Source organism: Ailuropoda melanoleuca, unplaced genomic scaffold, assembly GCF_002007445.2.
Source record: "Ailuropoda melanoleuca isolate Jingjing unplaced genomic scaffold, ASM200744v2 unplaced-scaffold11384, whole genome shotgun sequence".
Taxonomy (NCBI): Eukaryota; Metazoa; Chordata; class Mammalia; order Carnivora; family Ursidae; genus Ailuropoda; species Ailuropoda melanoleuca.
Genome location: NW_023179820.1, coordinates 1,084,480 through 1,105,134, shown reverse-complemented (window position 1 = coordinate 1,105,134; position 20,655 = coordinate 1,084,480). Strand labels below are relative to the sequence as shown.

At 37.2% G+C, this 20,655-nt stretch overlaps 1 protein-coding gene across 1 annotated transcript in view; it reads right to left on the bottom strand.

The window, feature by feature from the left end:
• The window catches only part of UBE2V2 (ubiquitin conjugating enzyme E2 V2), a 48,453-nt gene that overhangs the window by 7,919 nt on the left and 19,879 nt on the right, over nucleotides 1-20,655 (bottom strand). Inside the window, exons 2-3 of the mRNA XM_002927655.4 lie at nucleotides 12,055-12,203; nucleotides 7,031-7,156 (exon numbers count right to left, since the gene is read on the bottom strand). Of these exons, the coding sequence (XP_002927701.1) occupies nucleotides 7,031-7,156; nucleotides 12,055-12,203 (275 nt within the window). The remainder of the gene's footprint in view (nucleotides 1-7,030; nucleotides 7,157-12,054; nucleotides 12,204-20,655) is intronic.

The following is a 20,655-nucleotide window of genomic DNA, read 5'->3' as shown; positions in this document are numbered from 1 at the left end:
GGTTCAAAATGAGTCTCCTGTAGACAGCAAATGGACGGGTCATGTCTTTGTATCCAATCTGCAACCCTGTGGCGTTTTATGGGAGCATTAAGGCCATTCATATTGAGAGCGATTATTGAGAGATAAGATTTTAATGTCGTCATGTTGCCTGTGAAGTCCTTGTTTCTATAGATTGCCTCTGTAAATTTCTGTTCCATATCACTCTTGGGGTCTTTCCCCTTTTATAGAATCCCCCCCCTTAATATTTCTTGTAGGGCTGGCTTGGTGGTCACATATTCTTTCAGTTTCTGCCAGTCTTGGAAGCTCCTTGTCTTCTCCATCCATTCTGAATGACAGCCTTGCTGGATAAAGTATCCTTGGTTGCATGTTGTTCTCATTTAGTACCCTGAATATGTCTTGTCAGCCCTTTCTGGCTTGCCAGGTCTCTGCAGACAGACCTGACGTTATTCTGATGTTGTTCCCTCTGTACGTAAGGAATCTCTTCCCCTCGCTGCTTTAAAGATTGGTTCCTTGGATCTAAGATTTGTGAATTGTACTATTATATGTCGTGGTGTTGGTCTGTTCTCATCAATCTTGGGAGGGGTCCTCTCTGCCTCTTGGACACGAATGCTTGTTTCCTTCCCCAGATTAGGGAAGTTCTCAGCTACAATTTGTTCAAATATCTCTTCTAGACCTCTCTCTCTCCACCCCCTCGGGGATCCCTATAATTCTGGCATTGGAACGTTTCATTGAGTCAGTAATCTCCCATAGGTTTTTTTCTTGAGAAAGAGAGTTTTTTCCCCATGTTCTCCTTCTTTCTTTTCTATCATCTCATCCTCTAATGCACTAATTCGTTCTTCTGCCTCGTTTACCCTGGCAGTCAGTGCATCCAGTTTAGACTGTTATTTCACTCGCAGAATTTTTAATTTCCGCCAGACAACAGAATACTCGTTCTTTTCGAATGCACGTGGAACTTTCTCCAGAATAGACCATACACTGTGTCACAAAAGAGGTCTCAACCGATACCAAAACACTGAGATTATTCCCTGCATATACTCAGACCAAAATGCTTTGAACTGGAACTCAATCACAAGGAAAAAGTTGGAAGAAACTTAAACACTTGGAAACTAAGAACCATCCTACTTAAGAATGACTGTGTAAACCAGGAAATTAGAGAGGAACTAAGCAATTTATAGAAACAAATGAGAATGAAAACACATCAGTCCAAAACCTATGGGACACTGCACGGTTGGTCCTAAGAGGGAAATACATAGCCATCCAAGTCTCACTCAAAAGAATAGAAAAATCTAAAATGCAGTCCTTATACTCACACCTTAAATAGCTGGAGGTGGAACAAAAAAATAGGACTAAGCCACACACGAAAAGACAACTGATTAAAATTAAAGCAGAGATCAATCGATTAGAAACCAGAAATACACTAGAGCAGATCAAAACTAGAAGCTGGTTCTTTGAAAGAATTAATAAGATCCATAAGACAATGGCCAGACTTATTAAAAAGAATAGAGAAAGGACCCAAATTAATAACATTATGAATGAAAGGGGAGAGATCACAACTAACACCAAGAAAATAGAAACAATCATTAGAAACTATTATCACAACTATATGCCAATAAACTAAGCAACCTGGAAGAAATGGATGCCTTCCTGGAAACCTATAAACTACCAAGACTGAAACAGGAAGAGATTATCTAAATAGACCGATTAACATTGAAGAGATTGAAGTAGTGATCAAAAACCTCCCAAAAAACAAGGTCCAGGGCCTGATGGATTCCCTGGGGATTTCTACCAAACATTCAAAGAAGAAATAATACCTATTCTCCTGAAGCTGATTAAAAATAGAAACAGAAGCAAAACTACCAAACTTGTTCTATGAGGCCAGCATTACCTTGATCCCCAAACCAGGTAAAGACCCCATCAAAAAGGAGAATTACAGACTGATATCCCTGATGAATATGAACGCCAAAATTCTCAACAAGATCCTAGCTAATAGGATCCAACAGTACATTAAAAGGATTATCCATCACGACCAAGTGGGATTCATCCCCGGGATGCAAGGGTGGTTCAACACTCACAAATCGATCAGTGTGATAGATCACATCAACAAAAGTCAAGAACCATATGATCCTCTCAATTGATTCAGAAAAAGCATTTGACAAAATACAGCATCGTTTCCTGATTAAAACCCTTCAGAGTGTAGGGATAGAGGGTACATTCCTCAATTTCATAAAAACCATCTACGAAAAGCCTACAGCGAATATGATTCTCAAGAGGAAAAGCTGAGAGCCTTTCCTTTAAGATCAGAAACATGACAAGGATGCCCACTCTCGCCATTATTGTTCAACATAGTACTAGAAGTCCTTGCAACAGCAATCAGACAACAAAAAGAAATAAAAGATATTCAATTGGAAAAGAAGAAGTCAAACTCCCTCTCTTTACAGATGACATGATACTTTATGTGGAAAACCCAAAAGACTCCACCCCCAAATTACTAGAACTCATACAACAATTCAGTAATGTGGCGGGATACAATATCAATGCTCAGAAATCAGTGGCATTTCTATACACGAACAATGAGACTGAAGAAAGAGAAATCAGGGAATTGATTCCATTTACAATAGTACCAAAAACCGTAAGATATCTCGGAATAAATTTAACCAGAGAGGTAAAGGATCTATACTGTAGAAACTACAGAACACTGATGAAAGACACTGAAGAAGACACAAAAAGATGGGAAAACATTCCATGTTCATGGATCGGAAAAATAAACATAGTTAAAATGTCTATGATACCCAGAGCAATCTAAACTTTCAACACCATCCCTATCAAAACACCAATGACATTTTTCAAAGTGCTTGAACAAACAATCCTAAAATTTGTGTGGATCCAGAAAAGACCCCAAATCGCCAAGGAAATGTTGAAAAAGAAAAACAAAGCTGGGGCATCACATTGCCTGATTTCAAGCTATACTACAAAGCTGTGATAACCAAGACAGCATGGTACTGGCACAAAAACAGATGCATAGACCAATGGAACAGAATAGAGAACCCAGAAATGGACCCTCGGCTCTTTGGGCAACTAATCTTTGACAAAGCAGGAAAAAACATCCAATGGAAAAAGGACAGTCTCTTCAATAAATGGTGCTGGAAAAATTGGACAGCTATATACAGAAAAATTAAACTTAACTACTCTCTCACACCATACACAAAGATAAACTCCAAATGGATGAAAACCTCAATGTGAGACAGGAATCCATCAAAATCCTAGAGGAGAACATAGGCAGCAACCTCTTTGACATCGGCCACAGCAACTTCTTCATGACACGTCTCCAAAGGCAAGGAAAACAAAAGAAAAAATGAACTTTTGGGACTTCATCAAGATAAGAAGCTTCTGCACAGCCAAGCAAACAGTCCAAAAAACTAAGAGGCAGCCCACGGAATGGGAGAAGATATTTGCAAATGATACTACAGATAAAAAGACTGGTATCCAAGATCTACAAAGAACTTCTCAAACTCAATACGTGAGAAATAAATAATCAAATCAAAAAATGGGCAGAAGACATGAACAGACACTTTTCCAATGAAGCCATGAAAATGGCTAACAGACACAAGAAAAAATGTTCAAAATCATTAGCCATCAGGGAAATTTAAATCAAAACCACAGTGAGATACCATCTTATGCCAGTTAGAATGGCAAGAATTGACAAGGCAGGAAACAACAATTGTTGGAGAGGATGTGGAGAAAGGGGATCCCTCCTACATTGTTGGTGGGAATGCAATTTGGTACAGCCACTCTGGAAAACAGTGTGGAGGTCCCTCAAAAAGTTAAAAATTGAGCTACCCTATGATCCAGCAATTGCAATACTGGGTATTTACCCTAAAGATACAGACGTAGTGAAGAGAAGGGCCATATGCGCCCCAATGTTCATAGCAGCTCTGTCAACAATAGCTAAATTGTGGAAGGAGCCGAGATGCCCTTCAGCAGATGACTGGATTAAAGATGTGGTCCATATATACAATGGAATATTACTCAGCCATCAAAAAGAACGATTTCTCAACATTTGCAGCAACATGGACAGGCCTGGAGGAGATTATGCTAAGTGAAATAAGTCAAGAAGAGAAAGGCAATTATTACATGGTTTCACTCATTTATGGAACATAAGAAATAGCAGGAAGATTGGTAGGAGAAGGAAGGGAAGAATGAAGTGGGGGGTAAACAGAAGGGGGAATGAACCATGAGAGATTGTGGACTCTGGGAAACAAACTGAGGGTTTTAGAGGGGATGGGGGTGGGGGGGAATGCGCTAGCCTGGTGATGGGTATTAAGGAAGGCACATATTGCATGGAGCGCTGGGTGTTATACGCAAACAACGAATCATGGAACACTACGTCAAAAAGTAATGATGTACTGTATGGTGTATAATACAACAATAACAAAAAAAACACCAAAAATGAAAACAAAGAGAAGTGGTAATAAATTTATAGTAACTGCTACAAAGGAAAAAATAATCAGAGTAATAAAAGGGACAGAATTCAAATTGGAGAATCACAAAGGACTTCTCTGAGAAAGTGACATTTCCACTGAGAAATGACACATCTGTAAGGATTAGCCAGAGTGGAGGAGATGTCCAGACTAGAAGAATAGACAGTGCAACAGTCCTAAAGCAAAATGAAAGGTGTGTAGGGCAGTGTGTACCCTGTGAGTCCCAATGAGCCAGAGCAAAAAGCATGCACAATGTGGCTGAAGTCATTAAAGGATATTAAAGCACAGAAGTGACATGACACAATTTGTATTTTAGAAAGATCCTCTGGCTCCTTGCTCTGGAAAGACTGGAGGACGTAAAGAAGTGAAATCAGAGAGACTGTTGCAAAAGAAGAGATGATAGTCAACATGCATTTCTTGGCAATGTAAACATAAAAATAAGACCTGACTCAAGTTACATTTTCAAGAAAGACTGACAGGACTTAATGGGAGACGGGCAAAGGAAGAAAAGCAGAGAGAGAGAGAGACAAAATGTGAAAAAGCAGATAAGATACCCATGAGATCAGATAAACTTATTAGAGGTGTGCCTGAAATTTAATCCTGAATTACCTAGTTCCCACAACAATGCAGAACTTACCATTAATTACTTAATTTACAGAGTCTATAATATGAAAACAAACCAGCATTTGAGAAGAACAGCTACTCCTGGTAGAGAAATTTAATAAAAATATCTTCCTCATAAAGGCAATGCTGTGTGTCACAAAAGAAATTCCCTAAACAATATTCTTTCTGTAAATTCAAAATGTTTTATAATCCTGCTTCTATAGCATCTCTTAATATTACCTGACACAGAAATTGTTAAGAATGCACACTGTAATTTCTAGAATAACCACTGAAAAACAGGAACACAATTAAAAAAGTTGAGAACAACCATTTCAAAAGTAGACAAGAAAAAAAACATGGAAAAACAGAAACCACAAAATAAATTTATTAAACCTAAATGTATTAATATATTGCATATTAAATAAACTAAATGTTCCCAGTAAATTACAAAGATTGACAGACTGACAGGAAGGGCTCTCAGAACCCAGCTTTTAGCTGGCATGCACCAGGTAGGGAGGTTGGGAAGTGACCCAGCAGGTCTGGAACTGAGATTTCCAATGACCTGTGCGCCTTCTTCCTATCAGGGTCATGCTTTCATCCAGTGTATCCAGCAGGGAGGCACCAGCCATTCCAGGGTCTAGCTGTGGGCCTGCACATTTGACTGAGGCTGGAGGCTAGGGGGCTAGCTCTATGTCCAGGGCTCGACTTGTAGCCAGAGGGAATTACCAATGTGGAACAGATGAAATATGGAATATACCCTATCATGTTGGAATAGAACTGAAGGTACTGGTATAAACTCATGGCTTTTTTGTTTTTGTTTGTTGTTTTCATTTATTTGTCAGAGAGAAAGAGCACGGGAGCAGTGGCGAGGAGGCAGAGGGAGAGGGAGAAGCAGACTCCCCGCTGAGCAAGGAGCCCGATGTGAGACTCATGTGAGCCGATGGCAGACACTTAACTGACTGACCCAGGTGTCCCATCAACTCATGGTTTTTAATAGACCATATATTAAGGTAGGTATATAGGTAGATAGGAAGAAAAGAAGGAGGAAGGATAGACACGTGATACATTGGGTAAAATTTTTAAAAAATAAGAGTATAAAAGAAAATTTTCAAGATGTTAATTACCATTGGTGAGGAAAAGGAACACAGGATGGGATGAGGAGGAGCACACAAGAAGTTAAGGTTATTGATAACATTCTATTTCCTAAGATGATGTTCATTTTATTATTATGTAGTTGTTGTTACACACCCTAACGTGCATTTTGCATGTGAGTGTGCCCTCAACATGGCATTTCAAGATCTGGGATTTAAAAGTCTTAACCTGGTGGGCGTCTGAGTGGCCCGCATCACATCGGGCTTCCTGCTCAGCAGGGAATCTGTATCTCCCTCTCCCCCTCCTCCTGCTTGTGCTTGCTTGCTCTGTCAAATAAATAAAATCTTTAAAAAAAAAAAGTCTTAACATGAACCTTAACAACCTACTCATACTGACTGAAACTCAGCCTTCCCTGTGTGAATCCGGTAAAGCATGTCATTTTGGTTTACTTGCTTTCAACAGACAACAATGTTCAACCTGTTTCTTCTAATACAGACATACTTTTCCTCAAAGAAAAGCCTCCTTTAGGAATACTCAATCTTTTAATCTCACCAAATGTACTTTAACCTTAAAGAAAAGTAATGTTCAAAGAGAAGTAACGGTCATCTTTTCACCAAATAAGGATTCAACTAAAATATGACTACTGAAGCAATTAATAAAACCCGAAGAAAACTGTTGTCATCACATCTATCTAGGCTGGTATATAAAGGTTTTTTAAAGATAGGTTGATTTATAAAACAACGTTAAGATTAATTTCTTTTAGAGTTCCAGCTAAACAAAGGTCCTTTTTTAATTTCAACTTTCTCCTGACTATATATTATTCATTATATAAGAATAAAACTACTATTTTAACTTACCATTCCACTGGAATTATTAATTCCATTCATATTAATTTTGGTTACAAATCTAACTGATGGAGGAGCTTCTGGGTACTTAGGTCCACATTCTACTTTCAGGCTATATATTCTGTTTTCATAATTTGTCTGGAAGGCAAAAAATAATAATAGTAATAATAATAATAATAATAATAATATTCGTACTAATACAGAGGAGAAGTACAATATGAATATATTTGATATTACTTTATGATCAAGAATTTACTTTTCTACATCCAAATTTATCTGACTTATATGGTCAGAAAAAAATGGAGCAAGCATACTTAAAAATCAAGATTTTATAATACTAAAATAATTCTACCAAGTACTATCAAGACAATCAGAACTTGCTTTTTGTGGTACAAACAATGCCTATAACAAAATTAAAAAGAAAAACAAACAAAACAAATTCAGATTTTACTAAAAAGTTTACATTATGGGGGGGAGGGACTACTTGACTTGTGCCACACATATATAAAGGTTCCCATTTGTCCAGAACAATTCTATCTATTTCTACTGTCCCAGTATTAATTATTAACAATACTTCTTCACTCTCAAAAGGGTCTGGCTGGACAATAAATTACACGGTCACTTCATTTACACGGCAATCAAAAACTTCTAGCCAAAGGGAAAACAGCATATTATAGCATCTTACTGCAATAAAACAATTATTTCATGTCTTTTATTATATTTATATTACTTCACTAACTTTGTGATTCATTAAATTCCATTTTCATAGATATGACAGCAAACTTTATGAATCCTTATCGTTTTAAAATAGTTTCTTAATCGAGAAGTTGAATATCACCATATCATAAAACAATTATTTTAAAGCTACCAAACTAAAATACTTCCAGATTATTTAGGCTTATTTTCATGCTATAATTAACTCTTTATCCTTATGGCTTTTGCTAACTTATTAATGTACAATCAATAATAGTAAAGTAAAAAATAAATGAAAGTGACAAATTTAATACCTGTTGGTTCCTGCACAAACCTGGAAAAAAAAAAAAAAGCTAACCATCTATAGATTTCACTTACCCAAACTGATCCACAGCTTCCTTTCCCTTAAGTAAAAGCTATTCCCAAGTGGAGGTCAGATCTGGGATATTAAACTACTGTAATTTAAAATGTATGCAACAATCTTGTACATATGATTATTAAATATTTCAACACTTTAAAAAGAAACACCTGCATAAAAGTCATCCCAGTTTAACAGTACACATCCATTAACAACATGCCCAGCACTTTGGATACGTATAGAAAGGACTAAAATCAGGGAGATCTCAAGGAAATCATCCAGTCTGTGGTTCTTCAATCTGGGTACACATTAGCCTCTCTATAAAACTTGCATTAAAAAACAGTAATAGCCCCCAAGAAATTCTACAATGTTAGAAATACTCACTGTATGTGGAAACAACCAGAACTCCACACTTTGCTGGGAGGAAAGACTGGTATAGCCATTTTGGAAACAATTTTGGCGTTTTCTTATGGAGAGAAATAACTGTACACCTACTCTATGATGTAGCAATTCCATTCCTAGGCATTTTATCCCCCCCCAAAATGGAAGCAAACATGTTCACAGAAGACTTTTAGAAGAATGCTCCTAGCAGCTTTACTTCTAATAAGCACAAAGTAGATAAAATCCAAATACCATTAACAGAACGGATAAACACATTATGGTATATATCCATACAGTAAAATACTACACAGTAATAAAAAGAAACACACTCCTACTATATGGAACAACACAGCTGAATCTCTTAAGATACCGAGTCAAAAGACGCAGACCAATAAATACACACACACTGTATGATTCCAATTATACAAAGTCCTACATCCTACAACAGTGCTCTAAGGTGCAGGAAGTAGTGCCTGGGGTGGGGGTGGGAAGAGGCACAGGTGACTGAAATGTTCTCTATCTAGAGTATAGGCAACAGGTATATTTGTGGAAATTCATGGTAAGATTTGTGCATTTCACTGTATGTAAATTATATCTCGGTGGTTTTTTTTTAACATTTTATTTATTTATTTGACAGAGATAGAGACAGCTAGCAAAAGAGGGAACACACAGGCAGGGGGAGTGTGAGAGGAAGAAGCAGGCTCATAGCGGAGGAGCCTGACGTGGGGCTCGATCCCATAACGCCAGAATCACGCCCTAAGCCGAAGGCAGACACTTAACGACTGTGCCACCCAGGCGCCCCTTTTTTTTTTTTAAGTTAAAAAACTCTAAGCTACCCTTTTGGTCTAATTCAATGCTTAGAGTAAACATCATCATAACTTTGGACACCTTGGACTAATTTTATAACCTCTAAATTTTAAAAAACAGCCACATCTTTCTGTTATCTAATAAAATAGTAAAAAAGTAAAAAAAGGAACTACTATTTACTAAAAATATACTATAGTCAGGCACCTTCCTACTGTCTAATTAAGTCATTTAATGCTCCATATTTCTTTTTTTAAAGATTTTATTTATCTGAGAGAGAATGAAGAGAGCACGTGCACACGTGTGAGCAAGGGGAGGGGTAGAGGAAGAGAGAGAATCTCAAGAAGACTTCGCGCTAAGCCCGACACAGGGCTCAATGCCAGGCCCCTGAGATCATGACCTGAGCTGAAATCAGGAGTCAGACACTTAACCAACTGAGCCACCCAGTCACCCCTCTATGTGTGCGTGTGTGTGTGTGAATTGTGTGTGTCTGTATACACATATGTGTGTGCACACACACACACATATATATATATATATATACATATATATAAGATGGGTATAGTATCTCCATTTACACATAAGGAAACTTAGAAAAGCTACTAAACTTCTAATGCTAAAAAATATTGCTTCAGAAAATTTAAAACACAAACATAGATGGAAAAACAAAACTGCTATTCATATAAATCCAAATACTGGAATAACATAAAAAAACAGGGATCTTAATAATGCATAAAACAATTTAAAAACCACCAACCAAGCGACAGTATGGTAAGGTAAAAATTGTCCCATTATCCTGGTCAGATGTAAATACCTAAAGCTGGGGACTAACTGCTCTAAACATGGAACCTTCTAAAGAGAAAACAACTAGGGTGAGACAGCAACCCTTGCAGGTTTTATTAAAAAGCAACTGAATGACGGCACAAGCATTCACCCCACTGGGTCCCACGTGCCTCAGTGAGAGAGGTTAAGTGGAGAGAGGGTGGACGATGCAAAGAAATCACTGGCTGGCTGGAAAGATGCTGTGCCTTTATGAGGTGCTCCCCTCTTGCCTCTTCCTGGCACCCAAAGGAAGTGAGAAGAGGCTCCAAGACCCCCACCCTCAGAAAGGGGAAGGCTCAATGACCAGAAGCCTAGCATGGCCACTGGCAGCACTGTGTCTACATGCCCTTTTCAAGCAAGCCAGACCCACTCCTCCCCAAGCTAGAACAGCCTTCACTATGCACTGGGCATAGCCTGGACACAGGAGCTTCCTGCAGTTCAATGACACCAGGAAAGGCAGCTAGTCTGGGGAGTCCTGCTGGTGACCCCAACGGTGTGAGATCAAGTAGGAGCTGCTCTTCCATATTGGGAACTATGCTATAGGACAACCCACAGAATCACTGAGGAACTCATACACAAGCTCCAAAACATTCCTAACGTTTAAAGTCCACTGGAGGTAGTGCCTGGAGAAAAACTAAATCTAAATAATTTCAAATTTGTACTCTACCAAGTTCAGACTGTCAAATCTTCAAACTATTAAGAACGTTCATAAATCACTTTTTTTTAACCAACATGGTAATAATGTTCATAGGCACTGAAAATCAAGGTTTTCATTAGAAATAGCAAGTTATAAAATACATCAAGAATCTTAACCATCAATTTTACATTTCCTTCCTCAAATATCTTATGGAAAAATCAAAGCAGTGGAAGGAAGTGGAAGTTTGTTAGGTTAGTAGTGTGCTCAAATTTTGCTAAGGAATACCAGAAAATATAAAACACACATTAATTCACTCACTTAAGTTAACATTGCTGATTACTTGGATCCATTTTTCTTTTGTAATAATCAAGAGGAAATCTAAACTCTACCCAATAGCAAAACAGCTGAAATTCTCTCCTAAGGTAGCCAATAGTATACAAAACCAAAGACTAAAAAAAAAAACCTTCAAATTGGTGTTCTTTCCAGCAAGTCAAAAACATTATGCAGTACATATTTCAAAGACTCACTACCAAGAGTGCAGTAAACGGGACCTTTGAGTAAGGAATGCAATGTAGAAAAATATTTCCCAGTCTGGAAAAGACTTTGAGTAAAAATAAAACTTCATAAACTTGAGAAAGACCTAAGAATGAAACACAATGGATCTGTTGCCAACAACAGAAAATATGCAAAAATCACACACTTTTCTATATACTTTATTAATGAAGAAATTGAGGCCTATAGCATTACAAGGCAAGTCAAATGGGCAAATAGCAGTGTGCACTCAATACAAACCAATTTAGAAACTCTTGGTTACACACATAGCAGATTAGTAATATGTTATGTCAAAATACACTGTTTGCTCTTCCCAAATACCTCCAATTCCTCACCTTTTCTCCTCTCTATCTGGAATGTTCTCCATCCCCATCACCACCTTCTGAAATCCTACCAGTCAGTCCTTTAAGGCTCATTCCAAAGGCAACTTCCTCCACTGTTCAGCCTTCCTCAATTATTCCGGCTAGAAGAAACATATTCTAAAGTCCCGTAGTGAACTTTCTCTGCCGTATTTAGAATCTTCCATTTGTATTTATTTTTTCTCCTCTACTAAACTGCAAACATCTTGACGGCAATGACCATATCAATCTTTTCCCCCCAGTCCTCCATAAAATCAAGCATTATACCCTACACACAGGAAGCATCAATAAATGTATACAAAATTAATTAAAAGGGAGGAATTGTTTCAGTTAGAAGTGATAATTACTTTAATGTCAATATTATAAAATAAAATGCTTACTCTACAATAACAATAAGTAACAGAAAAAATATATAATTTATAGCACTGACCCTTGGTGGCCCAATAATCATGCCTGTCCACCTTGTAAGTGTCATATCTTCATCATCTTCAAGGCCCCAGCTAACCGTACCATCGCCTACTCCTTTTTGTCCTTCTTCAAGTTCTTCCAACAAGCGAAAATTACGAGGAACTTTAACTCCTATACAAAAGAATGTCAATGTAAATGTAAAAAGCCCATAATTACAAGAGCTGCATATATTCAAATACAGCTTTTTCCAAATTAACCTTTATAAATTATTTCCCAAAAAAAGACAAAATTCCCTTTAAGCATTCTGCTCCAGAAAATGCTCAATCTAAAAACCACTCAAAATGAAAACACTAAAGATTGTGCTGTACCAAATATTAACTGCAATACAGAACATGTATATAAATTCCTAATTAATCAATGTTATCCTGACATAAATCAATCATAAGGAAATCATTATAAAATGAATATTTTCCATAATTGAGATTTCTGTTCCAGAACACTGCATCAAATAAATGGGCAAAGACCAGAAAGTTCATAAAAGTTCAAATTCATTAGCATACACGCTAATGCTTTTTAAAGAATAGAATTATGTTCCAACTTTAAAAAAGCACTAATAAGTACTATTTTTTTCTAGAATGCTGAAGTAGCCCCACCCACAGTCCCCAGTCAGTCTCTTTTCCTGTTCTCGTCCCAAACCAGTAGGGTCTTATCTCTCCCATGTCAGAACGGTGCATAATCATCACTTGGAGAGTTCCTCCATTTGAGAACAACTCTCCGCATGGATGTACCAGTTTCCTAGGACCCACCCTTCACCTCTGGGCCCAACCCAGCAAATTATTCATGATCCATTAGCTCTTCTCACATTTCCCGTTCTTTAGACCTCATCAACACTACTTTATTTTTATTTTATTTTATTTTATTTTTTTAAAGATTTTATTTATTTATTCGACAGAGATAGAGACAGCCAGTGAGAGAGGGAAACACAAGCAGGGGGAGTGGGAGAGGAAGAAGCAGGCTCCCAGCAGAGAAGCCTGATGTGGGGCTCGATCCCATAACACCAGGATCACGCCCTGAGCCGAAGGCAGACGCCCAACTGCTGTGCCACCCAGGCGCCCCCTACTTTATTTTTAAAATCTTAACACAGAAGTCTTCCCCTCTGCCTAGAATTTCCTAGCACTTCACAGTTTTCTCTCTTTCATTCTCAGTAAACCTGGTCTTTGCCACCATTGTGACCTCCAACCCCTAGAACCCAACTATGATTCTTCTAATTGACCACAACCTTTCCTAAAATTACTGGCCTGGCCTCTCCAAAGGATGGACCCTGTGGTCTTCCATGTTCTCAACAGCACCTAGCTTGAAACATCCCCCAGTCCTACCACATAAGTCTTGAAAAAATTAGGTAAATGCCCCCAGAAGCCATTCTCTTTGGCTCTGGAGCTTGCACACATATGCTTGTGCACTCTTTCTCTCATGCATGCACACACACAATTATGAAGTAAAAAGAAGTGACATTACTTTTTTTTTTTTTTAAAGACAACCCTTCTAAAACAACTGTCATTTTGTGTAACTTCTCTCTTGGTAAAACCAAAACAGCTCTCACTTACTAATTCATAGAAATCCTTCTGGACATACAATGAAAAAACAATAAATATTGTAACTTAAAAGAACACTAGCCATTTCATGTACTGTGCTTTATAAAAAAATGCTTGAAAATCTTGGGTCACAGAAATACGGAGCTGTCATAAATCACAAGAAACAAGAGTAGCCATTATTACAACTACTACGATTATTAATAACCACTTGTTTAGCATACATTCTGTGCTACTTTAAGCAAATTATCCCATTTAATCCTAAAAGCACCCATTTTACAGTTTGGAACTGGGATATGAAGAAGTTATGTGACTACCTAAGTCACACAGCTATAAGAGACATACACTCAGTTTCTAGACCAATGCCACTTTTAACCATCAAGTTGCACATAGACAGCATATCCTGGCACAGATTTAAGAATGAGACTGCCCAGGGGTGCCTGGGTGGCACAGCGGTTAAGTGTCTGCCTTCGGCTCAGGGCATGATCCCGGCGTTATGGGATCGAGCCCCACATCAGGCTCCTCTGCTATGAGCGCTTCTTCCTCTCCCACTCCCCCTGCTTGTGTTCCCTCTCTCGCTGGCTGTCTCTATCTCTGTCAAAAAAATAAATTAAAAAAATCTTAAAAAAAAAAAAAAAAAAAAGAATGAGACTGCCCAAATCCAGTTCTGCTAACCATTTGATATGTGACCCCCAGCCCTGTTTTCTCGTCTATAAAAGTGAGGTAACAGTAGCTCCTACCTCACAGAATCACTGTGAAAATTAAACAAGGTAATCCATCTTAAACTCAATAAATGTTGACTATGATGATCATTTCAGTATTTGTTTTTAGACAGAATTACATAAAATTCTATTAATGTCCATCTAAGCCATGTGAGAAAAAAAGCTCTTTGTACAACCCTGTAGGTGGACCCTAGAAATTTTATCCTAAGCTCTAAGTTTCTATTCACCTAACACTGCTATTTTCCTGTAACTGTATAGTCATGACCTCCACAATACATTGCTTCTGAAATATTTTTTAAAGTAATCTTAAATGAACTTGATTACCCTTACCCTTATGAAGTCATTCCCCAAGAATTACTCTAAATTTGTGTTTAATTTTGTTGTCTCCTGTGGTAAACCTAGTTACTGCTAAACTTTTCACCCTTTCTTTATATAGCTTTTTGGGAAAATAGTTCTAAGATTGATAGATCAATTATTGACGATACTAACATTTAAAAAGTTAGAGCAGCTAAGACTATTTCGCTTTTAAAGTATAAGACAAACAAAAACCAAAAAACACTGAGCCATATTTTCAAATTCAGGACTAAAGCAATCTGGCTTTTTATTTCACCCAACCACTAATGTCTGTGAAGGGGGGGGGAAAAAGTCACAAGATGGGGATGTTGCTCCACGAAAACTGAAGCATTACATAAGCTGCCTTCTGGATTGCTTGCCATCTATGAGCCTTTTTCTATAGTTCTACTTGTCTTTTTCCTGTACATCTGCGTGTATTGTTCCTTAACAGTTTTTTTTTTAAAGATTTTATTTGTTTATTTGAGAGAGAGAGAGAGAGAGACAGCCAGTGAGAGAGGGAACACAAGCAGGGGGAGTGGGAGAGGAAGAAGCAGGCTCCCAGCAGAGGAGCCTGATGTGGGGCTCGATCCCATAACGCCGGGATCACGCCCTGAGCGGAAGGCAGACGCTTAACAACTGCACCACCCAGGCACCCCTGTTTTTTAATAGTTTTAAATATTTTACCCCCTTAGTCCGGGAACTTCATTTAAAAAAAAAAAAAAAAGGTAACCCATAAATCTACACCTTTCTAGCTAGAACTTTTTAAATGCTGTCCATTTTTGGTCCAGAAGAACACCAGAGATCATCCACTCCAAAATCTAAACCTTAAAGAAAAGAAAATTATCACCAGAAATGTTAGGTGATTATCCTAAACTCACTTAACTATGTATTAGTTGACAAACCAAGTCAAAAACCTATCTCCAGGCTTCTCCACTAATCTAGTCTCCTCTTTAGTACATTACAATGAACCTGCACTTCTGAGAGATAACACCAAAAATATTAACATTCATAATGTGAAAAACCTAGAAAACATGCTTCCAGCTTTAAATCTGAAGGACATCAAATTCCAAATCACTACTTGCCTTTAATTCCCATGATACCAAAAATAAAGGCATAAAGACTACCAAGTAAATAGAATAAATCTTGCCAAGCTTTATTAGGATAAAAGGATTCCAAACTTCAGCTAATAAATTTTTACCTTTTTCAAGTTACAGCGAAAAAAGTGTAAGACCTTGATAGTAATAAATCTGCCAATCTATCCATACAAACATATGAGAAATGATAACAAAGCAAATCTACTATCAGTTTGCAATTAATCATCTAAATTAAGAAAGTAACACTAAAAAAAAAAGATCAGAAGTAGTATAGTTTTAGAGAGGGCAGCGTGGATTCCAGTTCCAGCTGACGGTAAACAGTCTAAGATGTACAAAAGTCCCCAAAATTCAGGAATAATTATTGTTACCATTTTAGTGTACTTCTTCTTCAGATTACTTTCCACACACAATATATGATTTCCATGCTTTTTTGCCAAAATGAGATCATGTCTCATAGTTTTGTAACTTCCTTTTCCCCCTACTTATAAACATATTTCTATGGCAGACGTTATCAAATGCCATTTTAAAATGCCCCAACAAATTAGTCTTGTTTGAGGGGCAGGGGTTGGGAGACTAGACCAGAGGAATCATCACGTACTCAAAAATTAAAGGAAAACATCTGTAGGGATGGAATAAACTCTTCTGTGTTATGTGCTTTTCAACCATCCTTCAGCTGGTCCTCAAGAACATCCAAGGCGGCTATGGGTCCCTTCCCCTCATCCCACTACCCAGAGTACCTATGAGGTTAAGGTAGAGAGTATCTGGGGCATGTGTACTGTGGGATGCGACCAGGCTATTTACCTGCCCCCTACAGAGTTCTTAGGTGTGGGCTGCAACAAACCTCAGCAGACACAGTTAAGATGGAACTCGTGAAAAGTCCCATCTGTGATTTTAGTTCTCTGGTTCTGCCCCACTGTGGGAGTTCTGAATTCTCCTCAACCCCCAACAAGCAGTCTGACTTGATTAAAAAGAACATACTCATTGAGTACCTCCTATGAGACAAACATTTGCTAAAAACTTTACAGGCAGAAGCACTTCATTAAATCTCACCTTGTAAACTGATAATAGTATCACCATTTCCCTAGGTAAGAAAATTAAAGCTTAAATTATTAGGCTGAACCTTATAAAATGAAACTACTGCTATTCAGGCATCTTTTTAACCAATAGAAAGCATAATCTCATAAAATTCAATCTAATTACATGGAGAGTGATTGAGTCAGGGCTGAAGCTTTTAGCCATTATTCTCCAATACCTCTTCGTGGAACCCACTAGAGTCCAGGATGGAACTCATTTCCCTAGTTACTGCTAACATGTCTCCAGTCCCTGCAAATCTGATGGGGACAAGAGATACATCTTGACCAACTGTGGAAGCAACTCTGACAAAATACATACTGTTCTGAACTCCCTTAAAAAGAATCTTCCTGTGTGTCACACACTAGATGTACTCAAGGCAAAACACTCCTATGCAAGGAAATAACATAGCATTTTATATTTCTCAAATTACTTTCTCCTATAGCCATCTGTCTGTATATAAAAGAAATCTTTTGAGCTATGATGGAGAGCTATATCCACATTTAAAAACCAAAGACATTACGTAACTTATTCAAGACCATGATAAGCTAGTGGTGGAGTCAAAACTAATACTCAAATTTCCCAATACAGTTACAACACTCTATCACTCAAAATCCAGAAAATTTTATTTTTATTTTATGTCCAATGTGGTATCACTCAAAATCCAGAAAATTTTATTTTTATTTTATGTCCAATGTGGGGTTCCACCAACTGATCCAGCCAGGCACACCAAAATCCAGAAAATTAAAAAAAAGAAAAATGTGGAGATTACAAAATGTATACAACTTAAAATGTATTTTCTAAAAACCACTCATTGTTGAAATTTGTCATATAAACAAATACTGTAAAGAATTTCTGTAATTTGTCATGTAAAAAATACTATAAAAGTGTTAAAATTAAAGTCCAAGAAATTTCTGGTCTTATGGTGCTTAAAACCATATATTAATAAAAGCATTTATAAAACCTCTCTGAGTAATACTCTATATTTTTCAGTAATTTAAGACTCAAATATTTGTTTAATTTTAATGTTATTATCTTCCTTAATAGAACAAACAAAATTATGAAAACACAATGTAGAGGAACACACATAAGGGAGCAAAATATCAGGAGACCTATATTTTGCCATCCATTCACTACTGTATTAATTCACACCTTCATTCAATAATCATTTGACTACTACTAGATTCAATTACTATGCTAGGCAGTTGAGACCAGGAGGACTAAAACCTTTGTTTGCTTTCAAGAAGTTTACAATCTATGAGAGGAAGACAAAGAGACAGCACAATACACTGTAAAAAATCATCTGGGAGCATCTAAAAAGGACAACTTACCCCAAAAGAAGGGACAAAGAAAGTCTCATAAAAGAAGAACTCTCCAGATGCACCATAAATAAGAACAGAAACCATATAGGGTAAAGAATGGGTGAAAATATGTAAGATGTCAGCAGATAAAATTATAAAACATAAGCAAAGAACATCAAAAAAAATAAAGCAATTTGCTACATGACAAACTTATTGCAAAGATTAAGTTCTCAAATTAATCTACAGATTCTTTCAATTTAAGCTGAAATTCCAACAGCATTGTCCCTGGAACTTGACAAAGAGTCCTAATATTCTTCTGGCAAACCTAAGGGGCAAGACTCTGGAGAAAATTTTTAAAGAAAAAGAAAACAGAGGGGACAGTTTTCCCTAGATATTAAGATTTCCTCATCAACCAAAGAATGTGAATGTAAAGAAGGTAGTGTGAAATTAGTGCAGGAATCCAGCAGAAGAGAAACAATAAATGAGAAACAAATAATGCATTATATGTTAATAATAAAATTTTAAAAAAGGAAACAAAAAAAAAAGAGAGGGAGAAAGGACCCATTCAGTAAAATCATAAATGAAAGAGAGATCACAACCAACACCAAAGAAATGCAATTATAAAAACATATCATGAGCAACTATATGCCAACAAATTAGGCAATTTGGAAGAAATAGATACATTCCTAGAAACATATAAACTAACAAAACTGAAACAGGAAGAAACAGAAAACCTGAACAGATCCATAACCAGGAAAGAAATTGAAGCAGTAATCCAAAATCTCCCATCAAACCAGAGCCCAGGCCAGACTGCTTCCCAGTGGACTCCTACCAAACACTTAAAGAAGAACTAATACCTATTCTTCCAAAACTGTTCAAATAAATTGAAATGAGAGGAAAACTTCCAAACTCATTCTATGAAGCTGTCATTACCTTGATCCCAAAATCAGACAAAGACCCCACTAAAAAGGAGAATTAAAGACCAATATCCCTGATGAACATGGATGCAAAAATTCTCACCACGATACTAGATAATAGGATCCAACAGTGCATCAAAAGGATTACTCAACAGGACCACCAGGATTGAGATTTATTCCTGGGCTGCAGGAGTGGTTCAACATCTGCAAATCAATCAATGTGATACACCACATTAATAACAGAAAAGATAAGAACCATATAATCCTCTCAATAGATGCAGAAAAGGCATTTGACAAAATACAGCATCCTTTCTTGTAAAAACACTCCACAATGTAGGGATAGAGGGAACATACCTCAGTATCATAAAGGCCATATATGAAAGACCCACAATGACTATCATCCTCAATGAGGAAAAACTGAAAGCTTTCCCCCTAAGGTAAGGAACACAACAGGGAACATCCACTCTCATCACTGCTGTACAGAAGAGTACTGGAAGTCCTAGCCTCAGCAATCAGACAACAAAAAGAAATAAAAAGCATCCAAATCGGCAAAGAAGTCAAACATTAACTCCTCACAGATACTCTATGTAGAAAGCCCAAAAAACGCCACCAAAAAAATTGCTGGAACGAAACAGGAATTCACCAAAGTTGCAGAATATAAAATCAACGCACAGAAGTCAGTTACATTTCTATGCACTAGCAAAGAAGCAGCAGAAAGAGAAATCAAGGAATCAAACCTGTTTACAACTGCACCAAAAAAAAAAAAAAAAGGTACCTAGGAATAAACCTAACCAGAGTCAAAAGATATGTACTCTGAGAACTACAGAACACTTACGAAAGTAACTGAGGAAGACACAAAGAAATGCAAACATACTCATGCTCGTGGATTGAAAGAACATTGTTAAAATGTCTATACTACCCAAAGTAACCTACACATTGAACGTAATCACTATCGAAATACCATCAGCATTTTTCACAGAGCTGGAACACACAATCCTAAAATTTCTATGGAACCAGAAAAGACACCAAATAGACAAAGGAAGTGCTGAAAAAGAAAACCAAAGCCGGAGGGAAAACAATTCCTGGACTTCAAGTTGTATTACAAAACTGTAATCATCAAGACAGTATGGTACTGGCACAAAAACAGACACATAGATCAATGGAACAGAACAGGGAGCCCAGAAATGGATCCTCAACTCTATCATCAACTACTCTTAACAAAGCAGGAATGAATATCCAATGGAAAAAGAACAGTCTCTTCAACAAATGGTATTAGGAAAATTGGACAGCCACATGCAGAAGGAGGAAACTGGACTACTTTCTTAAACCATACACAAAAATAAACTCAAATTCAATGAAAGACCTAAATGTGAAACAGGTATCCACCCAAATCCTACAGGCAGTAATCCACGCACGAGAAAGTGGTTGCTCAAGATTAGAGCAGAAATCAATGAATTAGAAACGAGGAACACAATAGAGCAGATCAACAAAACAAGAAGCTGGTTCTTTGAAAGAATAAATAAAATAGATAAGCCCCTGGCAAGAGTTATCCAAAAGAATAGAGAAAGGACCCAAATTAATAAAATTATGAATGAA